Source organism: Anthonomus grandis, unplaced genomic scaffold (assembly GCF_022605725.1).
Source record: "Anthonomus grandis grandis unplaced genomic scaffold, icAntGran1.3 ctg00000506.1, whole genome shotgun sequence".
NCBI classification, from domain to species: domain Eukaryota; kingdom Metazoa; phylum Arthropoda; class Insecta; order Coleoptera; family Curculionidae; genus Anthonomus; species Anthonomus grandis.
In genome coordinates, this window is record NW_026088520.1 from 1 (window position 1) to 26,921 (window position 26,921).

A 26,921-nucleotide genomic window follows, 5' to 3' on the forward strand; every position below is an offset into this window, starting at 1 on the left:
TCGAATATACTGATGATCAAATCAACGTGTATTTATATATATAATGGCTTAATAAAAACTGTTCAGCAAGGTAAGGAAATCAGACGATTGACGTGTTCAAATGCCTGGAAAAAAGGGAAAATTCTTCCAGGCAGTCAGGGTTAGTTTTTCAATTGAAGTTTCCAGGGAAATTAAAAAATGCACCTGTCTAGTTGCCTGGAATAAAGACTAAACTCGTTTAGGCGGTTGAAGCTAATTTTCCTTTAGTAAAGTTTCTGAGGAAATCAGATGATTGACTTAACGTAATGGCTGGGATGTGAAAATAAAAAAATTGCTTGGCTCTGAATATTTTTTTTCTGTGGTACATATAAGATCCATTCTATATTTACGCATTGTTCATTTTCAGAGTAGAGGGTGCCATAGTACATAAATATTTAGTTTATAGTTATTTAATGTTGCTTAAAATTCACTATTGTTCAAATCAACATTTTTATCTGTGTGTCTCATAGGGTGGTCTATTAGCGAAAACAGTCCAGCAAGAATTAAAGATTTAATTGTGGATATTGAAGAAATCTTTTTTTGTTTTCTCGAGTGTACATATTACTCGAGTGATATATGTACACATAAATTCCCATTCTTTATTTACACTAATTGGTGGGCTGAAAAATAAAGAGGATTATACTAAATCTTGCAAATATTATAAATTTTCTCGTTGACCTAGTGACCATACGTACAATATTGCGTGATAATCTATGAATTAGATTTAGTACAAATCACTAGAGTAGTACGAATCGTACGATTGGAATCTCTATAAAGAATCGAATTGCCCAACTCTAAAACCATTTGAACTACGCCATTACGAAATGACACAAGTGATACACCCCACGACGTCTCGAAGGTTAGCGAATCTTCCGAAATCATGGTCAGCCGAGTATATAAGAAGCCGCGTCGCCGCTTGAAGTCAGTTGACCATTCAATGAAGTAAATTTATATAAAGTTTATAATATTGGGCGAGATTTAAATCAGGCATAGATTAATAGCTCTAAATAAATAAGGTGCAAATAAATATTTCGAGTAGTCGCAAGTGATCGTTTTTAGTATTGTAAATGTGTAAATAAATTAGTTTACTATTGATTATTTTAATTCACACCTAATAATCGGTAAAAATACTAAATTATCATATCTGTGATACTCGAGCTATTAAGTCACTGTACAACTGACTTGGCAGAGATGTTTTAGAGTGTTGTTCTGTGATATACATGTATGGTGTCTATTATATCCATGTTATCTTAACCATTAGGAGCAGATTTAAAATTAGTTCTCAAAGTTCTTATTGTATAAATTAAAACTTCGGTTCAAAGACACTAGAATTCAATTGACTAGACTTAAAAATCCAGGTATGACGAGAAGAATCTTTTATTTTTCTTTACAAACTGTTACACGGACAAATTGAATGCAATTACCTGCTGAGTAGAGTCTTACTTAGAGCGATTCAAAGAATCAAATGCCTAAAACATCTATTTTGCCATGAGCAGCATCGAACCAAATATGTACAACAGGACTGACAAGAGAATTATGAACATTTTTTATGTCTAACTTAACGACTTTCAAAATTCATGTATAAACTTTTAAGAATTGTTTAGAGTACTATTTGGAGTGTTTTGAGTCTGTAACTTTTGTACTTTTGTCATAATAAAACAAAAAAATATTTAAGCGATATTTTTTATACATAAAGGTAAATTTTAAGACATAGAACCCACAGAAAATATGTTATAGTAAAATCATTTAACCTAATGGAGAATTTCCAGCTGCAACAGTGATAAAAAGATAGCTTTTACGCCTTTAGTTAGAGACGAATGAAAAGACAAAACTTTACATACTTACATACATTTTCGCATACTTCCAAACTATTTTCTGCATGTAAGAACTCGGTCCATTGATCATCTGACAATGCAGCAGACTTTTTTATTACAGCCAGCGGAACCTTATCTTCCTCTTCAAAATTAACAATAAATAATTTAGCCAGTGGAATGTCATCTTCTTCATTAAAGCTATTATTTCTAACATCCTCACTTTTTACGAAGGTATAAAACAATTAGGAAGTTCCTTTGCTTTTGTTTAAAGAAAATACTTTGCTCCTACTGCGAAATGTCTTATTAGATTACCAAGCAGGAGATAACATTTAATTTTAGCTTTGTCATCGCGTCTTTCAGTCCGCCTAAATTTAGCGAGGGATTTATCAGATTATTGTAATCACGTATTTGTACGTGATTACAATGGTGACTCTCGCCTTATAATTAACATTTTTTCGCCATGACACAATGGATTGAAATAGGTACTCCATTTAAAGAAATGCTTAAAACGACGCTCTTTATTACGTAAAATGTTAAAACCGACAACGGTCTCTAAAGGTAAATGAATGCCTTCAAAGGGGGAACATTTATAAATAGGGAGAAAAAGTTTTTTCTTTCGAATTCGGGAAGAATACGGATTGAAAAGCGTGGAATTAGACAGCTAAGACAGACTATTGAAAGAAAAACGTGGAATATAAAAGACATTCCGATAATGCATTAGACTATGGAAAGAATAATGCTTTTTACAGACGACAATGATATAATGAATTTTTTTTTGCGATTAAGTTTTTATATAAGATTTATACCGAGGGTCCCAAATTTGAAAATTAAAGTCTTTTAATACAAAATAAGTTTAAATCTTCCATTACTATTTTTCTTGTCATCAGGTTTATCTTTTCTGAATCTTTTTAGCTCTTAGTTGATTTTCTTATTATCCTCTTAATTGAGTATATCGTTATGACAGGGTTCAGAATTTATATGAAATGAAAAGTGTATGTACTTAGAATAAATGCATTTTATAATCTATTACCCAATTCACGAAAAGGCGAAATAAAATTTTATATGCCCTGGCGCAATGAATACTTATAGCATACGGCTATATCCTACCGACTGCTCCATTTCATTAAATATATGAGTTTTTAAAGTTTTCAAATACTGTTTTAATGTTACTAGAAAATAACAATAATGAAAAAATACGTGCATTGAAAAAATAGGCATATGAACCGAAAACCGATGAATGTCGGGGAACTACAATTTTTCGACAAAATCAAATCATTCGACCTTATACTTTCATCCATCAAGAAATAAAATGCAAGTTAGGAAATCTGATCACGTCAAATAAACAGATAGCCTTAATGCTACTGAACCGATGTCGAATGGAACTAGAAACAGACTGTTACTTATAGTAAATTATAAATGATTTATTGATATAGTATATCAGCAAATGACAAAGCTGGGTAATTCTGCGAAATGTGCCAATCTTGAATGAAACGTATTAATAAATAGTAGCCTAACTTTAAACAAGACATGACACGAGACATTCAATGAGCATTTAGCTTTTAAATAATATAGGTGGATGGTAATAATCAATTTCGATGAAAAAGTAACAATAAGGACTTTTTACTTCAGAGTTTCAGAGTACCTTAGTTCTCTTGAGAAAATATTGATGATGGTTGATACTCTTTTCTAGAATCTATGTTAAGAATAATTAATTGAGCAGTAAATAAATAACAGTTTGTACATATAAGTCAAAACCAATGAACCGGAATATTAAGAACATGAATAAGGTCATCAGACGTTTTATTTCTGGAGAAGTTTGTGCAATAGTACGTAGAAATGAAGAAACCAATAGGAGGTCCTACGCAAATAACAACTATTCTAACCATTTTAAATAGGCAGGTAACCCTAAGGACGAACCCTACATATTATATATTAGTATAGTCGCTCCCAGACATAATTTATTTTGGTCACCTGTCAAAGAATCTGACGATGTATATAATATTATTTATCAGATTGTAATAATTACACATTGAATTATTAATATTTACACATTACATTTTATTTATACATTTATACATTATATTTATACATTCACATATTATAATAATTACACATTATGAACTAAATCAATACAATTTATATGGAATGAATAATGAACTTTTTACTCAACTCCGGGAACCTCAGAATTTCATTATGCTCTGATGCAATGAATACTTAAGTGAAAATCAATTGAGCATACGAATATGTCCTACCGACTGCGAAATATATGGGCTTTAATAGGGGTGGTTTTCAAATCCTGTTTAAACTGAATGGAAAATAACACAGAAAATACTTTTATTGAATGGGTATTATAAAAAAACTTCCATTCACGTATTCACGTATTCCATTCACAAACAATTCACGTATTTTTGAGGCCGTATTTGTACATATTTAAACAGTTGATAGAAATTATATATACATAATTTATCTTGATTTTTAGGAAATGGATTTTAATTATTTCTTTTGAAAAGACTAAAAGCCTTCATCATAGTTCATAAATGAATTATTGCATAATATTAACCATTAAAACGGAAGGCATTGACATAACAAGAAGAGACAATTTATAATGGTTTATACACGCACTCCTGGAATAAAAATTCTAATATCTGGACTTTTAATAATGACTTTCAGTCAGTTTTTCAGAGAGCCCTAAAAGAATTTTAAGAGTAGTTCATAAGTTATAAATTGAAAAATTTTGACTACTGAAACCCCAGATATTCACTTGCCAGTAAGATACAAAATATGTTAATTCTTACAGATACTCTTGGAATAAAAATTCCAATATCTGGACTTGTAGTAAATGATTTTAAGTCATTTCTTTTGAAAAGACTAAACGAGTCTTCAGAGTCTTGCATCCAATCCATGCAATTATTGCCTAGTATTGTCATTCCTGGAATAAACATTCCAATTTATTGACTTTTAGTGGATTTTAGTCATTTCTTTTAAAAATGCTAAAAGTCTTTAGAATAGTCTATGAATCAATAACTGCTGCAAGATTTTGAACTTGCCAATAAGAGAAAAAATATTTTGTTTTTTACGGGCACTACTGGGATAAAATGAACAGTGAACTTTCAATTTAATTAATTATCCAATTTACGAAAAGATCTATTTATCAAAATACCCTAAAATTTAATATGCTCTGATGCAATGCAATACTTCAGTGAAAATCAATTGAGTATACCGATATATTCTACCGACTGCTCCATTTCACTAAATATAGGGCTTTCAAATGCTTATTTTAATTTGCTCGAAAATACCAAATAAAATAATTTTTCCTGAATATTTATGGAAAAATACGTGCATGAAATCATGAATTTTTTTACGCTGTATTTGTACAGATTTGAACAGTAATATAAATTATACACAAAAAAATGTATGTTCGTTCTTACACGCACTTCTGGATTAAAAATTCTAATATCTGGACTTTTAATAATGACTTTTAGTCAGTTTTTCACAAAGTCCTAAAAGAATTTTAGGAGTAGTTCATAAGTTATAAATTGCTAAATTTTGACTACTAGAACCCCAGATATTCACTTGCCAGTAGGATACAAAATATGTTAATTCTTATAGGTACTCTTGGAATAAAAATTCCAATATCTTGACTTGTGGTAAATGATTTTAAGTCATTTCTTTTGAAAAGATTAAACGAGTCTTCAGAGTCTTGCATTCAATCCATGCAATTATGGCATGGTATTGACTATTAGAGCTATCTATACTGACGTGACTATGAGAGACAAGTTATTTTAATTCTTACACGCAGTCCTGGAATACAAATTCCAAAACAGTGACTTTTGATTAATGGATTTTAGTAATTTTTTTTAAAAAGGCTAATTGAATATTCAAAGTAGTTTATAAATCAATATTTACAAAATATTTACTACTAGAAGCAAGGATATTCACTTGCCAATAAGACAAAATATTTTGTTTGTTACAGGTGGATTTTAGTCATTTCTTTTAAAAAGGCTAAAAGTCTTTAGATAAGTCTAAGATCTATTTATCAAAATACCCTAAAATTTAATATGCTCTGATGCAATGAATACTTCAGTGAAAATCAATTGTGTATACCGATACATCCTACCGACTGCTTCATTTTACTAAATATAGGGTTTTCAAATGATTATTTCAATTTGCTCGAAAATAACCATAAAATAATTTTCCTGAATATTTATGAAAAAATACGTGCATGAATTTATGCATTTTTTTAGGCTGTACAGATTTAAACAGTGATATAAATTATATACACAAAAAAAATCATCGGATGGACAGTATCGTTTTATTTTTTCAGCCTTAACGCCGCTATAAACTGAATCCCATTCATTTTGAAAACATTCGATGTTCCATTTAATCAAAGTTAATATGAGCAGTTTTTTGCAGGTTTATTGTTTAGGATTATCCATCAAAAAACGTCCAATGCAATATAAAAATACATCGGTTTGATAAACCACTTGCAATAAAAACACTGCCAAAAAACGTGTATGAATAAATCATCGAAGCTAATCCGTTTGATTTGATAGGCTGTAACAACAAGTAATTAATAATAGGTAACAAAATATTTGAAAAGTCGTTGGAAAACTAATGACTTCCTATATAGGAAAAATTTTTTTTTGTAATGGGAGTATTGTATAAAATTTCAGCATCATTAACCGTATTTTTTCTCTAAAGAGTGCATGCAATTATAAAAGTACTAATTTTGAAACACCTTCTGTAGCACTCATAGATAAAAAGATATGCTATATAGTAATCTTCAATATCTCCTAAATTTAAGATATGGAATAGAATATATTTGGCAGATATGAACAATTAAATATTTTTTTTAACTTTGCCTATATTTATATCATTTAATATGTATAAATTATAATAGTTTCTAACAGCAGCTAGGGGATACGTAAGGTTGCTCGTTAGTTATAGAAAAAGTAAGTTTTCCATTCACTTTTGATAAATGTATAAAAAAAGATATATTCATTTATTAATGGGTCTTAACTAATAGATACTTAATGATATTTCATACCAATGATCATTTAATAGTAAAAAACTATCACTATCGGTCTTAAAACAAAACAGGATTAATAAATAATATCGACAAGAAAAAGAAAATTGGTTAAGATTGGAAATCTCACGGGAAAGTCACATATGAAAATCCTGAACAAACTTAGCAAAGCGCTTTGCATTTATATTAAAATCTAGGTCCAGAGACTTACCATTATCTGCCAGTCTGTCTGATCTAATAATAAAACTATTGTACCTAATATTTTTTCTATAGAAAAGGTCTGTGTATTTCTTGTAGGTATTGTCAGACCTCCAAAGAATCTACAGAATCAGACAAAACGCTGTAGTTCTTTATATCTCTTTGGTCCCACCCTTTGGCGACAAAGAACAAGACTTGTAAGACAAAACATCTGATACAAAACTCCATAATCATAATGGTAGTCGTCAACAGGATTAATTTTAGATTTAAATGTTAGGTGTTTCAGGACTCTGCGTTGCACCTATTCCTACCTATGCATGCTATCCTGCATACTGACCAAGAGGCCTACTCCAATAAATATCTGATCTAAGTACAGTAGAACATACAATACAGTAAGAACATTTGTAATATCTCTTGACAAAATTTATCATTTTAGGGGGCTGTTTGATATAGTCCCTCCAAGGTCGCCCTAATAGTTGTCACAATTGATTTGTATTGCCCAAGGAATATGCAAATGTTGTAGCATTTCTATGCTTGGAAAAACAAATACTGTGGCATTAGGCTGGATTTAAATCCTTGCAAACATGAACGCACCACTCTTCCAGTCTGGAAAATTCTGACTGTATATTGACACAATTAGTATAAGGACGAAAAGTGAAAAACTGCAGGTTTCTTTTTTTTTCCACCTTTCGCAAGCGGACCAGCTGTGATCAGGTATGAGACACATAAAAATCAGGTAATAAATCTAAACTTGCCTAAGTTTTATTACAAAAAGGGACTTTCTGGAAAATTAATAAATGTTCAATTAATATAATTTTATAGGTATATGTCAGTCAACGAAAATTGCAGGTTGGTCGGAAGTTTATAATGGCTGTATACAATGTTTGTCAAAGAAGAATAAATACAATTTGCAAGAAATTTCAAGCTGGGATGTGAAGTTATGAAAGAAAAAAGAGGAGGCAATAGATGAGCTCTTAAATTTGTGGATGATTTGTGGATGATTTGTGGATGATGTTCATAAGTCAACTACAAGGGAAAGAGAGTCACTATGGAAGGCAGAAGTCTCTAAGGATCTGTTTGTTTGGAATAGAACATTTCTATACTTTGGCAATTGTATAACAAAAATGCACCGAAGAGTCTAAAAGTGAATTACAAGATTTTCAGCCGAATATTTATTAAATATTTTAACAAGAGTTTGGCAGTCCTGCTACTGATGTTTGTAGCTATTGTGTAAGAACACAAACCAAAATAGGTAAGTATGTCTCAAACCTCTTCTGAAAAATTACCACTAAGCTAAAAGCACACAAATTTCGTGCATCACAATTCCATAAGTTAATGAAAGGAGAAGAACCAAATACAATTTCATATTGCTTCGATTTACAGCAAGTTCAAGTATTACATAAGGTAACAGGAAAGCATTTTACGTGTAACAGTTATCAATATATTTTTTGCATTACCAAACTTAACTGTCAGGAACCAATATTCTATACGTGGAATGAACATCATCAGCTTTTTTCAATTTCCTAATAACGTGACGAAAATTCGTTTTTTTTCGGCTGTAGAGGCCAAAACAAAAATAGTCATGTCGTACATGCTTTGATGTTTTGGCTTTATAAGTTATCAGGTGAAAAAAAAAGGAAATAGAAATTATATTTCCGATCACAGGTTATTCCTATATTCCCGCCGATCGTATCTTTGGACGCATTGAAAAGTTATTAAGGTCTCACAGTATCATAAAGTGGGCAAAGTACGAAAACTTGGAACCTACCGGAATTTGTTGTTATGGCTGAAAAAGTGAATGGCATAAGCTCTCGTCGAAGATTTTTTATGACCAACAATATTTTGGTTAAAAGTGAAGTACGTATCGAACTTCAGATGAGACAAAAAAATATACAATCTCTACTGAAACCCCGCATACGGTTCGATCAAGTAGATTTACCGGGACTACTTTTGGGCTATAAGATGAAGAAAAAAACTAGATAGTTTGAAAAAATTAGTAGAATCATCTGGCGAAAACTGGAACAATTCTCCAGACTTGGAATGGTTAGTTCCAATTTTTGCGGATTACTGTGAAGATTGCAGAAGCAGTTATTGAAAAAAAAACGAAGAATATGACATGAAAGAAGTTAATTTTATTTAAAGTTTATAAAAAATTAAAATAAGGATGCTGCTAATGGAGAACATGGTTTTGCTGAATTTCCTTATGTTCTTGTACAAAAAAACTGTATGAGAGACATTTGTGTGAGTCGAGTGGCGTTCGAAGTTGCTCACGAGTCACTTTATTCTTTAAACCCTAATATGGGTCTCTGTCTCCAGATTCTTGATGGACTGGTCTAAGAGTTGCAGTACACAGTCGAGTTGAGTTACTGGCACAGTCAAGTTGAGGCATTGTCGCCGAGAAGTAGTGTGTGAGTCGAGTCGTGAGGTGTAGTCGCGATCGGAGTAAGAAGTTGCTCACGGAAGTTTTCCCTATTATCCCTAATACCCAAGACGGGTTTTTCTCTTTCTCTCTCTTTACACCTTTAGTGACCTAGGAAAATCCGTAAGTACCCTTATACTCTAAACCCAGTTAAAACTATCTGTATTATTGTCGCTAAAATGTTTAACCCATTGTGATTAGAGTATAAGCAACATTGTTAGTAGGTAGTAGGAAGTGAGTGAAGTTACCTGCTAAGAAGTAAAGTGAGTATAAATAAGGTTAACCATATTATACTACTACTAACTATATTTATCACTGCTTTAATGAATAACTGTTCTATTTTCCCATTTTCGGATCTAATAAATGAGCATATTTTGTATTATAAAAGTTTTGTTTCGTTTATTAAGTTAATTAGTTCAGCGCCATATAAGCTATGGTCCTTCGATAAACATGCAAAATAACCCCGAATAATATTAATAAAACATTCTTTGTCCACTAGAAATAGAATTGAAGAGTTAAGCTAAATGATCTAAGTTCCAAAATATACATTTTCGTTTTTTTCTCTAAATATATTCTATGTGCTACCGCCAATATCCTACTATGAGATCTAAGTGCCAATCTCACCCTAGGGCTTGCAAACGACGTCCAAAGATGGGACTACTATGATATTTATTACCTCTATGTCCGACATCATATTCTTTGCTAATTGATCTAAGTGCCGGTATGCAGGTCGATATTCTTGGTTGGTTTGTCGTTAGATTCGATTGTTATTGTCTGTGTATTTATGTGTTAAAGTAATTACAATGAACTCTATTGCGTTTGGCGATAATACAAATACGAAATCAAGAAGAAAAAAACAGAGTGAAGCTAGATTGAGTGGAAAATCTTATGTTACACAAAAATCAAAGCTGCAAAAACCTGGAAAAGCCGTTCCCAAAAATGAGGTTAGTACGAGATTTTTAACGATATTTCGCTTGAAATTTTAGACCGCTCGCGGCGCGGCCCGATAGTCAAATCTTTGTAGCCGATAGTTACATTACCCTGAGATTTTTTTAATTTCAGATCACCTGTAAATGTAAATTTAGCTATAGGGATGTGATTGATATGAAAGTTGAGCTTTTCGATCTATACCATGGCCTTGAACTCAACGAGCAAGGCAGCTATCTCATGGGATTATTGCAAGTTTTACCAGTCCAACGTCGCCGCCATAGTACCTACGATGATTCAGCAGAAAGCAATGTACCATAGCTTTTGCTGTTCCAGATGGGCAAGGTAACGTAAAAAGGGTATGTAAAAAAAACATTTTTGGAAATATTTGCTATCAGTCAGCAAAAGATTACCACGCTTGTTAGGCGTAAAAAGGAGGGGCATACAAACTTCAAGGATAAACGAGGAGGTTGTAAAAAATTCAAGTACCCTCTTCATGATAGACAGATGGTAAAAGACCACATCAACAGCTTTCCAAGGGACGAGAACCACTACAGCCGTTCAAAAAGTGAAAAAGAATATCTCAGTGTCTATAAGCTATTCAACGCTTTTAAAATAAAACATCCTGGTTGCACTATAACATACAAATTCTATAGAAGAGTTTTTATAAAGGATTTTCCAAATCTTTCTTTTAGAAGACCTAGAGTTGATACGTGCAAGACTTGTGATTTACTTTTTTTAAGAAGCAAGGACATAGACTTTAATGTATCAAGTAAAGCTTAAGACGAGCTGGAGTTGCATCATAGAAAAACAAATAAAGCTCTAAAGGTCATTCAAGAAGACAGTGCGAGTAGTACTCTTCCAGGTAGCGATACCTGTACCATTACCATGGATCTACAGAAAGTTTTTTCCCTACCAAAAGTAACGCATAGTAGTATGTATTACAGCCGCCAGTTGTTATGCTACAATTTTGGAATACATGTGCAAGATACGTCAGATGGGATAATGTGCATCTGGCATGAAGGACTGTCGGGCCAAGGTGGCAACCAAATAGCATCATGTCTTCTACAAGCCTTGAACACAGGTCAGCTTTCAACTTATAAGCGAAAACTATGTATATGGAGTGACAACTGCGCAGGGCAATTAAAAAACCGAATGTTCATTTTCTTATACATTTTATTAGTAGCCAGTGGACATTTTGACACCATCGACCATAAATTTTTAGTTTCTGGCCATAGTTTTTTGTCTTCAGATAGAGATTTTGCCCTTATAGAGAAACAATCAAAACGTTCTAAGCTTCAGACAGTAAACGATGTTAAAACGGCAATTGCGGCTGCTAGACCTTCCAGGCCATACAGACTCTTAGATATGGGTGAATGTACTTTTTTTGATTTTGATAAACTATCATCAAAACTTATAAATACAACTAAACTAGGCATTACACAAGCGTCGTGGTTACGTGTGACGAAAGAAGAGCCCGGCATAGTATTGTCACAGAATAAACCTTCTCATTTGATGAGATCGTTTATTCTGTGGTATTGTACAAGAAGAGATTTCAGTGACTTAATAGGATAGGAGAAGTGCCGTGTATTAAAAAAGGGTGTGACCGTGCAGAACTTTTAAAGTCGGTTGAGCTCTTAGCCTTGCCTGGTGTTGAGCAAATAAAGGAAAGTAAGAAAAAAGACCTTCGCGCAATGCTAAAGTACATTGATCAGGACAATAGGGCATTTTTTACCACTATTTTAGACGTCGACCACTCTTCAATTTTATCCGGCAGTTTTTTTGAAATATTAAAACTATTTTTGCATTTTCTAGTCTATAAATCTAGTGATTATTTATGCTATTTTTTCTTATGTTTTTGTTTCTAAATCGCAATTCAGTAACTACGACCGTTTCCAAGCACCAGTTTTGATCAAATGTTGAACACATTTACCTTAAAAGCCCAAAAATTATAAAAGGGTTGAAGAAAAGAATTAATAGACAACAGTATTATAGATTTCTTTCTAATTTATTTTAAAAACAGTATATTATTGCACATAAAATATAATTTATTTAAAAATATCAGTAACATAAAACAATATCTACATATGTATAAATTAATAAACAATTTGCTTTATACGAATTTCATTTTTTCCAGTATATAATATAAAAAATAAATAATATACCTACCCCAACCTATTTACAGTGTGAAAGTGATGCCTTTATTGTTGAAAATATTCTAAAACCTATATCTAATAACAATAAATTAATGTATAAATTACATAGAAACATATAAATATGAGGTTTCACTTTGCAAATCAAAAAATTTGCTCTTTTATGAGAAAAAAACAATTTGTCTGTGTTGGTATAGCTATGCTCCTAACTTAACCTGTTAACATACAAATGGACGTAGTTATGCAGAATGCTACCAACCCACAATAGGCTTAAATTCGTACTAAGCACATAAAATTTATCTACATGTTAAATATTTTAAACTACAGAAACCTACGAACTAAAATTAATAACTATCATTGTATTAACCAACCCATTTTGTTAACCTTCTAAGATTTCGGTTTTTGCAGAAAAATACCAATCCACTTGGTTTGCATCAATAGTGATGTAATGCGACCAAGTGGGTTGGTTGCTTTCTGCCTAAATAAAAATCTGTTAAATGCAAGAGAATTGTTGACGATACTGCGTTGGTTGGTAGTTTTTTGCGTTATGGAATCTTCACATAACCTTAAAATTATATTGTTGTTTTGTGTATTTTGGCTAGTGATAAATTTTCAAAAATGTGAGTATTTCAATGAAATTTTATAAGTAAAAAGTGTGTTATTTTGTGATACAACATGTTTAGTTCCCGTACTAGTTAAGATTTTTAATCTACTTCAACAAAAAGAACAAGAGGGCAAGGAAAGAGGTAAGTTATTTTTTATCAGGGAGGAAGAGAAATTATTGACTCAAACGTTTCATAGTAAGAAAATTACATGTTTTGATGATTGTTTTTGGTTGATAATTGCTGTTTTATTTTAGATGTTCGCCATTTGGAAATAAACCGTTCCGGTGGTTATGATCCCAAAGATGACCAATTACGAAGCTTTAAGTGATGAATCTTCTAGCTCAGATTATGAACCAACATTTTCAAAACATGTCGTTGTTGATAGTGATTTAATAGAAACCACCTTAGAAAAAGTTTACGCGGGAAGACCAAAAAAAGGAAGAAAAAGGAAATTCGAAAATCAAAACAGGACAGAAAGGAAAAAGAAAAGGAATAGCAATGAACAATATTACAACTATAAGGGGAGAGAAATTAGACCAAAAGAATTTATAAATTACGATTGTAATTGCACTTTAAAATGTGGCGAACATGTACCTGTCGAGATACGAAAGTTAGAGTTTGAAAGATTCTGGTCATTAGGGTCATATGATTGCCAGGTAAATTTTATCGCAGCGGGAGTATAGCAGCTTCCGAAAAAACGTGTTCATGGTAAAAACCCAGAAAAAGGAAAATTCTCCAGGACCTATAAAATACAAGGCAAAGTGGTATGCGGTGAAATGTTTATTAGAACGTTTAACATTACAACATTTAGAGTTAATAGCGCCCTTAAGAAATTTAGAGGTGAAATTTATTTAACTAACCAAAGAGGTATTAAACAAGGAGGGCAAAATAAACTTTCAGAGGCGAAAATTCAGGTGATTGAACAAATTAAAAAAATTCCGAAATATAAATCTCACTATCGCAGAGAACGCTGAATTTTTGCCCCCGGAAATGACAATACAGAAAATGTACGAGATGTATAGCCAAGAAACTGAAAAAGCTGTAAGCATGCCATCCTATAAAAAAATATTTTACCAACGATTTAATTTAAAATTCAAGACACTCAAAAAAGATACCTGTTATAGGTGCGATAGATTAAAGATACAAATTGATAACGAAATAGAACCGAAAAAAAAGAAAGCATTCAAAACCAATCACCTAAAAGACGCAGAAAATGCTCAATATTTAAGAAGACGTGACTTTCAGTTGGCAAAAGAAAATGAAAAATATGAGTGCCTTACATTTGATTTAGAAAAAACATTACCTTTACCAAGAATACCGACAAACATTGTATTCTATAAAAGGCAGCTCTGGGTATACAACTGTGGTATTCATAACGGAAAGCAAGATCAGGGATTCTGTTACGTTTGGGCTGAAGGCGTTGCAGGAAGAGGGGCTTAAGAGGTAGGTTCCTGCGTTCTTAAACACATAAATGCTCACATAGAAAAAAGCGTCCAACATCTTATTCTCTGGAGTGATTCATGCGATGGACAAAACCGCAATATTAAACTAACTCTTATGTTAAAAGCTATCTTACATGAATCATCTACTTTGACTGATATTACTTTAAAATTTTTATGTTCAGGCCAGTTTTTTACCCAATGACTCTGATTTTGCTCAAATTGAGTCGGCATTAAAAAACCAGCAAAGATTCTATCTACCCTCCGAATATGTAAAGGTAATGAAACAATGTCGAAAAAAAAACCTTTTGTGGTAACGGAAATGAATAGCTGTGATTTTTTGAGTGTCAATATGATTGAAAAAAAATCGTCAACAGAAAAACAAGCATCGACGGACAAAAAATAAACTGGTTAAAAATAAGATCGATTATATTAAAAAAAGATGAACCATTTCTGCTTACTGTTCAGCACGATTCATTTGAAGCACCTGTACACAAGATTGATATTAAAAAGAAGGAAGGAAGGAATAGCACGAAAATAAAAATAGAAGACTTTTTTTTTATGAGTACGCTATGGCCCAATGGTAAGATGATCGCTGCAAAAAAAACTTGCAAATATTAACGAAATGATGCATCTTATCCCATCAGATTGCCAAGATTTCTCCAAAAAAATACAAGGAGATGACAACATTGAAGAAGATATTGACAAGTATAACATAGCTAGTCTTGATTTTAAACTTGAAGATGTTTAATGATTTTTTTTATCAATAAATGATTTTTCTTTTGTAAAGATCTTTTGAATTTTATTAATATTTTAATAATACATAATAATGCAGAAAGCAACCAACCCCAAAAAAATTGCTGAATTTTCAAAATATTGAACAAAATATTTTTCTCTTAGTTTCGCTTTGTTAAAAATGGGATATTTTGCCGAATAAAAATAAAAAAAACAATTTTTGAATTATACTGTAATGTATACTATTAAATTACTGTTAAAAAAATTAATAATATTGATTTACTCAAAACTCTACTTTTGAAGGTTGGAAGTTTTCTGCATAACTACGTCCAAATATAAATTAAATGTGTTCAGTTTAAAACCATATAATGCATTAAAATGAAGGTTTTACTTACTCTAAGTAGCATTCATACTAACCCTGATTTCTTGTTTTTCTAATATTTCTCCCAATTCAACTTTTATCTTAACCTCTCGGGCTACATGTACTTTTTTATGTTTTAATAAATAATCTTTCCTATTAAAAGTCTTTTTACAAATATCACATTCGAACGGCCGCTCTCCCGTGTGTATGGCCCGTATATGTTTGACCAAATGATCATTCCTCGTGAAGGCCATATCACAAAATTGACAAGGAAAAGGCCGTATGCCCGTGTGAATCCTCGTGTGGACGGCCAAACTGTTTTTACTAGGAAACTTGAAACCGCAGACGTCACATCCAAATGGTTTTTCACCAGTGTGACGGCGCATATGAATAGTTAACTGATATCTAAAAAATGTTTTTTAGCAATGGTATAATGATAATCATAGTCAGTAACGCTTACCTTTCTTTAAATGACATGCCGCACTCGTCACATTTATGAGGTTTATCCCCTGTGTGGCTCATGTGATGCTTTTCCAATCCATACTTTCTGAAAAATAATTTTCCACAAATATCACACATAAGATCCGGCACAGGTTTGGGGTTTTCATCTCTGAAGTGGGTTTTCACATGGACGTCCAGGCCAGCTTTGCTGGTATATTTGTTCCCACATAATTCACAGCTGAATGCTTTTTCACTTACATGGACTCTCTCTATATGGCCGTTGAGACCCTAAAAGAATAAATTTAAGATAAGTATGTACTTTTCTTTTAACGCCGTTCATGATTCTAAGTATAATAATACTTAATAGTACAAAAACAATAATTCTAAGAAACTTAGTAAATGGATTACTCCTGAACTTGTGTCAGAAGTCACTGAGTTAAGAAAACTGCATAACAGACTAAAAAAATCTGGCAACTCAGATGTTTAGGATGAATATAGAATGTCCGTCAAGGTCTACAAGTAAGTGTAGCAAAACTTAATTAAAACTCCAATTTACTTCTTGAGATCAGTATAGGGCATTATTCGGAGTAACACAAACCACCAGCCAATGGTCGTCGCAATACAGTTTTCTTAGATAGTAAAGAAATAACAGGGATCTGATAATATAACTAATGTTATTTTTTTTATTAACTCACGGTCACTATCCTAACCAACAGTTGCCGAATTAAAAACAATAAATTAAAATTATAAAGTAGTTACATTTTATGGAATTCATCAAAACATTTGTCGTGAAGTAGAATTTGACAAGTTTCACACGATTTTGTGGTTTTGTTTTTACATAGAGAACATCTTCTTAGCTGTTGACAAACTATTAAGTGTCGTCCTTCCGAAGTGGTACAATATACAGAAGATCTCTTTGGCTCAGGCATTTTTGGTCTTACTCGGTATCTCTTTAGAAGGTACTGGGAAATTTCTCTTCGAAAATAAAGATTATCGTGTTCATACCCGTATGCCCGGGCTAGTTGACTAGTATTAGCAACGCACAAATCAATCATCCAATAGAGTATTGGGGTATACCACTTTTTGTCCCTCATGGAAATTCGATAATTAGATATATTATTAACCATTTGATCAACACCCCCCATGAATGTGTTATACATTTTATTGCATGGGGTTGTGGAACATCAACTTTAATTTTTTCTTGAACTGAGAATCTTTTACATTTTTGTAATGGCTCAACACCGAACTCATTTGACAGAACAGTAACAACACTATTGTCCTTCTATTTTATACCTACGATACCTTTCTCTTTATTCACCGCACTGTCCAGAATTCCCCTTTTTTCCTTCTTCATTACCTTTGAGTCATTTAATTCACATTTCATTGTTCTATTTTCACTCACTGTCCCTGTTGCTCCAAAATTTATCTGAGTCAGCTTGTATATTAGTTTTGCAGAGGTAAACAAATTATCAAGGCATAGTGAAAAGCGCAAACCAGAATATTCTCTTTGCAGAACCTCAGCAAAGTTTAGTACAACAGATTCTCCAAGACCTTGACTTTCACTCGCGATTTCTTTTGTTTTTTCATCCTTGATAAATCTCAAACTGTAAGCAATAACCTGGTTTGGTACTCATAACCCAAGCTTTGTATCCGAATCGAATCGGCTTACTGCGTATAAATCGCTTGCAGCCATGTTTTCCATAGTAAGGAACCATCGACTCGTCTATTGAAATGTTTGGCTGAAGGGTGCATATTGTATAAATTTCGTGTTCAACGTGTCAATAATAGGGCGCAACTTAGCCATTTTGTCCCCTTGAGGTAAAGCGTTGTTATCAGCAGCATGAAAGAATCTGCATATTTCCTCCAACCGATTGCGTCTCATTGACTGAGCTACTAGTGAATTATGTACATCTTCCGCTTCTTCCCAAAACATTCTTCGGCGTGGAAAAGGAACGTAACCGCTAACCAGAAGAATTCCAATAAATACATATAATTCGTTGCTTCAAAGCTCAAATCCAGGAACATTTTTTTGAGTGGCATATCTTACCGTATAATTCACGAGTTCTTCGACAAGTGACTGACTCATAAAAAGTTGAAAAAATTTTACAGGATGACTATTCTTAGATAGCGTCAATGGTGGTACCAGAGTACCATTCCAATAGACATCTGACCTATTCAAATCGCTCTACTCCCATTGAAATTTTATTTCGGGCTTACTCTTTTTTTTTAGGATGTTGCATGCTTTCAGTAATTGACTGCGATTGATTGTCAATATAAGCTTGCTGTCCTTGTATATAGTCCTCCATATTTAATAAACTGCGCCTATTCTCTTTGCTATACATAAGCTCGCCGTCTGCCATGAGTTGCCGGGTACTAAGATGTTTTGGATCGTTATCTTCCTCATCCCCTGAGTCGCAATCGGTATTTTCGCCATCATTTTCATCATTTTCATTTATATCACCCCCCCCGGGTGATATAAATACCTTTAGGCAATATTTGAACATCATCCTCGTCCAACTTTTCCACTTCTTCTAGAAGTTCAACAACAGATAGTGGCCTTTTCCTAAAAAAAAAAAACAAAATTGTAAAATGTTGTTATACGTGCCCAAGGGATCGTTAATGACCCAGCAACAAAAAATGTCATGTCATTTTATATATTACTACAAAAACATTTTAAACTATATCAGATATTTACAAGAACCTCTAGCAAATATTTAAAACTATTCATAATAACAAAATATTAAAATTTAATCTACTTACCAATCATAATTCGAAGTAATTTTTTCACTTTTTTTTACACTCGTAAATCGGAACACTTACAAACAAGAGTATACAGGCCACGTGTTGCGGAGGAATAAAAATAGGTCGACGCGTGCCTTATTATTAAAGAGGACAAAGTGCTATCGCCATCTCTAAATTGAAACACACATTAGATACATTTTTACTTGGTGGGTCATTAACGACCCCTTGGGCACTAATGGGTTAATTAAATATAAAATATTACCTAATCGACAATTTTCAGGTTTTCATGAAGAAGATCTATCTACAATTAATGCTATTCTGACTTTTAACTTAAAAATACTGGAAAATGTTAACTCTAACCTTAAATCTATTGGCGTTTATTATTATTTTAAAAAGCATTTGAAACCATTAATCATAAAGTCTTGCTTAAGAAATTATACAGGTATGGAGTAAGATGGGCAGCTTATACATGGATTAAGTCATATCTGGATAATAGATTTCATAAGTCAACTATATGTAATATCAGATTAATTAATTGGCTGTTGGTTATCAGTGTTCTTAAGTCTTTCTTACTCCTACCATTTATTAATGAATTGCCACTTTCCTGTGACATTTGCTACATGTCGCTCTTTTTAAATTGATTTTGAACAGCTGCACTTGATGGCTAATAGATATTTCCAAATGGTGAATAAATGGGCGGTTTCTTAACTAAAAAAACTGCATTTATTTAATTCTATCCATTAAAACAAACTCAGATAGAAGCATTTTATTCAGGGAAGAGGAAAAAATAATAATTATTTATTGAGTGTGGATAGTATTAATTTTCTTGGAACAATTATGTTGATCTCATGTGCTCTAAACTGACATCACAAAACTATGCAATCCTTCAGTTAAGTAGATAAGTCTATGGAAATTCTCTCTTCTTATATGGGGTAATTTAAGTAATACTATGAAAGTGCTTATCGCACAAAAAAGGATAATAAGAAGCATGTATAGACTTTCCCCAAAAACTTTCTGCAAATCTAGCATGTTGCATATTCTAGTTTGCACTCTATATCTTCAAAAAATTTTAGTTCATTTAAAAAGTGTAAATGCCTATAACAGCAGAATATTCTCATATGACTTTTAAATTTCACCCGCTAGATTAACTTAGGTCTTTTTATGGCTTAGATATATCAAGGAAAGTAAATGCCTGAAAAGCTTTAGATCAGCCCTAAGAGTGTTATTATACACACAATCTATTATTCAGTACAGCAATATTTTTTGTCAATATTTTAGGTCAACTTTTTTATTATTCTATATTTAATATGTAGGGTCTTAGTATACCTAATTCCTATTATTTTTGACACTTTTCTTGGAAAGTTTAATTTTATATTTATTGGTGAATGCTTAAAGAAAACTATTTGTTTCTAACCAAAACATTTCGAATTACATTTACATTTTAATTTAATAGTTTTATTTTGTAAGCCATTTCAAGCCTAATTTCTCCTTTAGTATAGTCAGAATTTTTCTTTATGTCTGAACCTATTTTTTATTTTACTGACAATTTCAACACATTGTAAGTAATATCTATTTTGGAAATCGATATTTGAATATGAATATTCCTCAGTAGATAGAAAAGTGAAAGAAAACATTTTTTTCTTTAGTGTTTTTTTGACTGTCTCTCAGTGCTCAGTCCATCCCAGAAATATGCTGAAGAATATTATATGAATATACCCATTTCAAGGAATTTAAATGAATAGATTCTGCATGAAATAATTGATTCCAAATTGACAATAATGACTTCAGGTCGAGTTGAGATAGATTAGGGATAGTTTTAACTTTGGTCCAGATAGCATTCCATTATGTATTAAAGGGTTACCATAATCATTTGTTAAGGCCATTAGGATGTCTTTTAAATATTATTGTCAGAACTTCAGTTCATGCAGACAGGTGGAAAACTACCAAAAAAATTCCTATGTACAAATCTGGCTTTCTAAACTAACGCCCAATTAATATTATGAGCGCTATTTCTAAAATCTTTTAACTAATTATCTTTGAGCACCTATTTGAAGAAATATTTGGTTACATTACTTCATCTCAACATGGGTTTTTGCCAAAAACTCAGCTTTTACAAATCTTATCTTATTCTGTCTGTATGTTCAAGAAGCTATCAATGTAAAAGCTGAGGTTGATATTATCCATACAGATTTGGAAAAACCATTTGATCGAGTGAGACACTGTACAAGTTTAAAATCTTCAGACTTAGATACATATTACTTGCCTAATTCAGTCATATCTCAGTTGTACTTTCCAGTATGTTAAGGTTTCAAAGTCATGTGTCTTTAAAAGTACTTCTGGTGTTCCACAGGTCGCCAACCTTGGACCACTCTTGTTTTTGGCTGTTATCAATGATGTGCTTTATAAAATTAAAAATGCAAAAAGGTTATTATTATTTGCCATTGATTTCAAATGTTTTCTTTAGATTCAGAGATTGCTTGTGAGGCATAGCAAGATGAATTTTATGATGTTGCAAGCTGGTGCAAATGAAATAACTTTGGATGAAATGTCAGTAAGTGTGCTTGTATGTCATTCACCCTAAATGGTCATCCTAATTACATCTTAAACAGTGAACAAATTCAAAAAGTACCCCAGCAGAAGGATCTAATTTTTTATCCCACTCTGTCATTTTCTGAACACATTTGATCTAAAGTAGAAATGCCCAAAAACCACTGGAATCTTTAAGAGTCTTTATTTTTTTGATAGTGTGGTTTTGCCAATCTTGGAATACAGGTCTATTATTTGATTCCCCCAGTACAATGATGATCACTAGAAATGATGAAGGGGTTCAAAGGAGATTTTTGAAGTACATGTATAGCAGAAAATGTGGCATATATTCTTAGAGATGAAAAACTGAAATACAAAATAAATTGCCATGAGAATCTTAGTCAGTTACCTAACAAAATTGACACTCACCACATAAAAGTATTTTATTTGGCTTATGCATAAGCTAATCTTTCTAAAAGGTTCTCCCATTTATATGCTTCTGATATTAATATTGGTTCAGCTAGTTTGAGTAAGTTTAAGACAATAATACTAAATAAACTAAAGCAGAACAACTATTTATTGCATTTTATAGCAATCTAAGTTAGTATTTATAAATGGCTTCATAATACACGTAAATAAATAAACAGGACAATTTTCTGACCATGCTATAAAATCTAAAGAGAACTAGAATATCTTTTCCAGGCACTTTTATTAAATTTGCAATATACCAATATTTCAAAGTTCAATTCAGCAGAGGAAATAAATGGATGTACACTGATTATATTGTGCACAGAACTGCTATTTTTTCTAATTTCACTTAATAATCCTTTGTTACCTTTAATCTGTCATAAATAAATAGAAAATACATTTAAAGGACTTTCTAGAATGGCCAAGGCTCCATGTAGGATTCAGTTCAGCTGTAGAGTTTGAAGCAAGCCGTACCTATGCCTATTCTGTGACTTTTGTAATGTTAGAAAATATTAAATTTTAAAAATATTTACCTGCTCATCCAAGAACCTTTTACCACAACTGTGACATCCAAAAGGTCTGTCCTTCTTAACATGGATTTCTTGGTGTTTTAGTAACTTGGCCCTCCTATTAAAAGATTTGCCGCACGAACACCCAAAAGGCTTATTTATTGGTCCACCCAAATTATGAGCCAACAAATGCTTTTCATAGCTATACTTATATTTAAACTTTAAATCACATGTACTACAAAAGTATTGAGTATTTTTCTTATTATGAACTGGAAGATGCCTATCCAATGCCCATTTAGAAGTAAATTTTTGATCACAAGTTTCACATTTCACAGATGTGTTTGCTAGATCATTGGCTCTGTTCATTTTCTTTCTGCTTCTTTTTTGTTTTTCTATTAACTGTTTGGTTCGTTTTCTTCTAGTTTTTTGTCTTTTATGTAGTTCTATATCTGATTCATCTTCGCTTTTAACATCAATATCATCTACTTCATGTTCTTCATAAGTAAAACTTTGAAGGTCTTCACTCTTTTGGTCTTCCAGCTTCACAAGCTCTTCATTAATATGTCTAAAATAGTCATCTATACTTACAGCTTCCAAATTCTCATTTAGAATACAAAAATTTTGCAATTTCATTTCAACTTGATTGCATTCTGTTAGAAAGCTACCACATTCTTCTAATTTTTTAAAACATTTCTGGCATACTACTGGATTCTTTGTAAGACCTAAGTTTACATTAGAAAGAACCATATTGAATAATCCCAGTAAGTAACTTGAGCTATTTACATCAATAAATGAATCAGTTTCGATAAGGCATGTCCTACAGTATTGCTTTATTAAGGAAATTGCAGGGCTGACCTCTAACTCTAAATTATCATTTTTGTCCTTTAAACTGCTTATTTCTTCTCGGGATTGACCCAAATCATATGATTTGCAAGCAATGTATGGGTTCAGCTCTTGTTGGAGGGTATTCAGATTTTTAGTAAATTCGTCCAGGGTCTTGGCCATTTTTTAAACAATATTTTATTTTTCAAGCCAAAGCTCTATCCTCTTGTTTAACGACAATTTAGAGGAATCTGAAGAAATATTTTCTATTTTTGGTATTTTATTGGCTTATTTGTTATGTTTTGATTGTTTTCTTTTTTTACGTCATTCTGTCAATGACATAAATGTCAGTTAAGGTAACACCCACACGTACACGTGATTATGGATCCGTTAGACCCACGTGATTGCTATACCAACCAATAAGAACAAATAACTACATGATAATAAAAAATATAAACAACTAAAGAAAATTATGATTAACTAAAGTAATAAACAAATATATAAAATTGACTATTCTGATCTGGATGACTATAATCTAGCAAATTATTATTGTCTTTAAACTTATCTAAAATACATTGGTGTGATGTACTCTTAGAAGATATCAATTTTGGAATATGTGCTATTGAAATTAAGAATATTAACACGTCTGCCTATAAGTATTTTGTGCCCTTGTTCAGAAGCCGTCGGGACTATTTGCAAAAAGTAGTTCGAAAATAGTATTTTTAATACTTTGTATGATTAATATTGTGTTTTTTTTTTTGCTTTTTGGGCCTAAATCTACTTTGACTCAATAGCTGAGTCACCGGCCCCTGAGGTATATTTCTCCTAGAATATGCCGGTGACTCAACATTTGAGTCAAATTTTAAAGTCAGAATTAAAATAAAAAACAAAGAACTTTTAACAGGCATATTTTATATTATGTATTGCACGTGTAATTCTTATCACTAAAACTTTGCAAACACATAACATAGCGAAAAAAAACATAAATAATTAATTTTTCTTAGGAGTAAATCACAAAAAATAATAACAAAATTAACATTTTTTAAAGAACAAATGAAAAAAAGACCTATTTTTCATCGTGGTAGATTCGAAAGCAATTTCCGAGGCAAAGACCTGGCTTATCTGGACAAACCGGGCAGAAAAATGGCGTGTTCTTGCGCATTTTCTGTGTATAACAAACCCTGCATCTCTTTCTCATTTGACGACCTTTATTATCCATTTCACATTTTTCAGGCAAATGACTAGGCTGGTTTTGTTTGACTTTAGGAGGCTCAGGTGGTTTTTCTTTGGCTTCAGACAACAAATTCTTTATAATATTATGCCTATAATCATAGTAGCTTAACTTTTGCTGAGTAGAATATTTGTTATAAAGGTGATAACTATTAAGCAGCATCATTGATATCAGATGAATAGCAAGCTTCTTATACCATCTGATGGTTTTTCTTTCGCTGGCATAATAAGCAAGCATCTGATCTTGCCTGTCGATTCCTGACATGTTTTTATTATAATTAATGATAGCATTTGGCTTTTCTTTTTCCTCGTTTCGTCTATTTGGTTGCTTGATCAGTTCCCCACTAAACTCTGTAGATATAAATAAAACCTCCCTTTTGTCACGCCATTTACCCACTGCAATGCCTTTAGAGTACTTTGTAATAGATTCACCTTTTTAAGTTTTTTAGAACTCACTTCGGGAGGATTTCCTTTCCTGTTCAGCCTTAAGGTTCCAGTAGCATAGGTTTTTTTTAAAATTAGCTCTTTACATAGTGCAATCGAGTTATAGTAATTATCCATGTATAAGGAATGGCCCTTATCAAGATAATTCTTTGTCAAACTTAAAACAACGTTTGCTGCATGCCCTAATTCTCCCTTCATATCTTTTTCGTCTCCAGTATATATCCTAGCTTTTAACACAAGCCCATCAGGTTTTGACAAAATATACAGTTTCACCCCAAACTTGTGCTTTTTATTTTTAATATACTGGCGAAAAACCAGTCTTCCTCTCCATAGCACCATGGACTCATCTAGTGATAGCTCCTTGTTTGGGTAATAGATCTTGTCAATTCTGTCATTGAAGAAATTTTGAAGCCATCTTATCCTGCACAAACGGTCAGTATTATCTGGGTCACCTCTTTCGGGATTTTTAGAAAAATGTAAACATCTTAGAATGACTAGAAATCGATTTCGACTCATGTTATTTCTGAAACAAGACAGATTATACAATTCATCGGTCTTCCAGTAGTCCTGCAAACGGTTTAGCTGAATATTGCCCATGTGAAGCCACAGACCCAAAAAAGTTTTTAGTGTTGGCACTGTCAACGGCTTCTATTCAGTGATTCTTGATTTCTCTTTTGTTTCTTTACTTAAAAAGAGTTGTTCGGCATAGTTGCTAGTTTCGGTAGCAATATGTTCCAGAAAATCGTCTGTGATAAACAATTGAAAAAAATCGATGGGGTTGTCCGAGGTTAAATTTACTCTAAGTCCAGGCACACCCGAAAATAAAAAGTCATTTTGATTAGGCACATCAGTCCAGGTCGGAATATCACTGTTACTGTTTTGAACACTAATCGTCTCATTATTCTCAATGTCGGTAAGGCTTGCATCCTCTAAAGCGGCAACATCGGGCAATTCGTCTTCGTCGCTTGAACTCTCATGATCAGTAGGCTCGTATTCACTGCCACTGTCGACGAACGGGTCCTCCTCACTTTCTGATAAATACAAAAGTTCTTCTTGTTCAGATAAAGTCAGGGGTCTCATCATTTTGAAATCTGTATGCCTCCGTTTAGGCCGAGAAGGACCTGGATTTTCTTCATCCATGTCAGGAAAACTACTACGGAAAACTACTACGGCGGAAGCCGAAACAATACTAAACTCACAGAACACAAATATATTCATTAACTAAATTTTTTAACCATTGATTAAACTTTTAACCATTGACTAAACTCATATACTAAAGCCATGCACATGACTTAACAGTTAAGCCACTGGCCATAGGAGGGGTACCGTCGTGACTCATATGTTGAGTCATTGGCAGTGAACGTGTTAATGTTATTAAAGTGTGTCTATATCGATCACCGTAGCATAGACTTACTGAAGTCTTATCATTTTTATACAAAGCATCTAAAGCTTTTTTTATATTTTGGGATTTCGATAATAATATTTTAGAAAAAAGTAAAAATAGAACTCAAAAATTTCTTATCATTATTACCAGTTTTAAATATAAAGTTTAAATATGGGAATCAACACATGTAACATGTATTGATTGATGATAACTGTCTTACAAATGTAACAAGGGAATATAAATTTTCTTTGATGAATTTCTCCCAGATTATCAATTTCATAAAAGTTTTAAATATTCTTTTACGAATGATTAAAAAGCACCTTTCATTTTTCATAAAAACTCTACATTCCATAGATAAAGAAAAAAACATGGATCTTAGATCTATTAGAGACAATCTTCGAATTTTTTTATTTAAGTTTCGAACAGTAATTTACATGTGCTTTGGAAGAACGTTATTAGAAACCTACTTAATAAAATTAATAAAACAATAAGAGATGTTTTGCTGCTTGCAATAACCGTCCTTACAAATTTTTGTTTTGCTTGAGATGATTTTCCCTCAAAACTTAAGACTTCAAAAATTTGTCCAATATTTAAAAGAGGGGACAAAAATTAAAAATGTAATTATCATCCAATATCAGTTGTTCCGGTTCTATCCAAAAT

The 26,921-nt window shown here is 32.3% G+C and overlaps 1 protein-coding gene across 1 annotated transcript; it reads right to left on the reverse strand.

Moving 5' to 3' along the window:
• Window positions 1-12,389: 12,389 nt before the first annotated feature.
• On the reverse strand, window positions 12,390-23,514 carry LOC126749706 (zinc finger protein OZF-like). Its single transcript, XM_050459391.1, has 3 exons — window positions 22,406-23,514; window positions 16,156-16,424; window positions 12,390-16,100 (listed from the first exon to the last, which is right to left on the reverse strand). Exons 1-3 carry the CDS (start codon window positions 23,384-23,386, stop codon window positions 15,731-15,733), a joined length of 1,620 nt encoding a protein of 539 aa, XP_050315348.1. The 5' UTR covers window positions 23,387-23,514; the 3' UTR covers window positions 12,390-15,730.
• Between the last annotated feature and the right edge of the window lie 3,407 nt (window positions 23,515-26,921).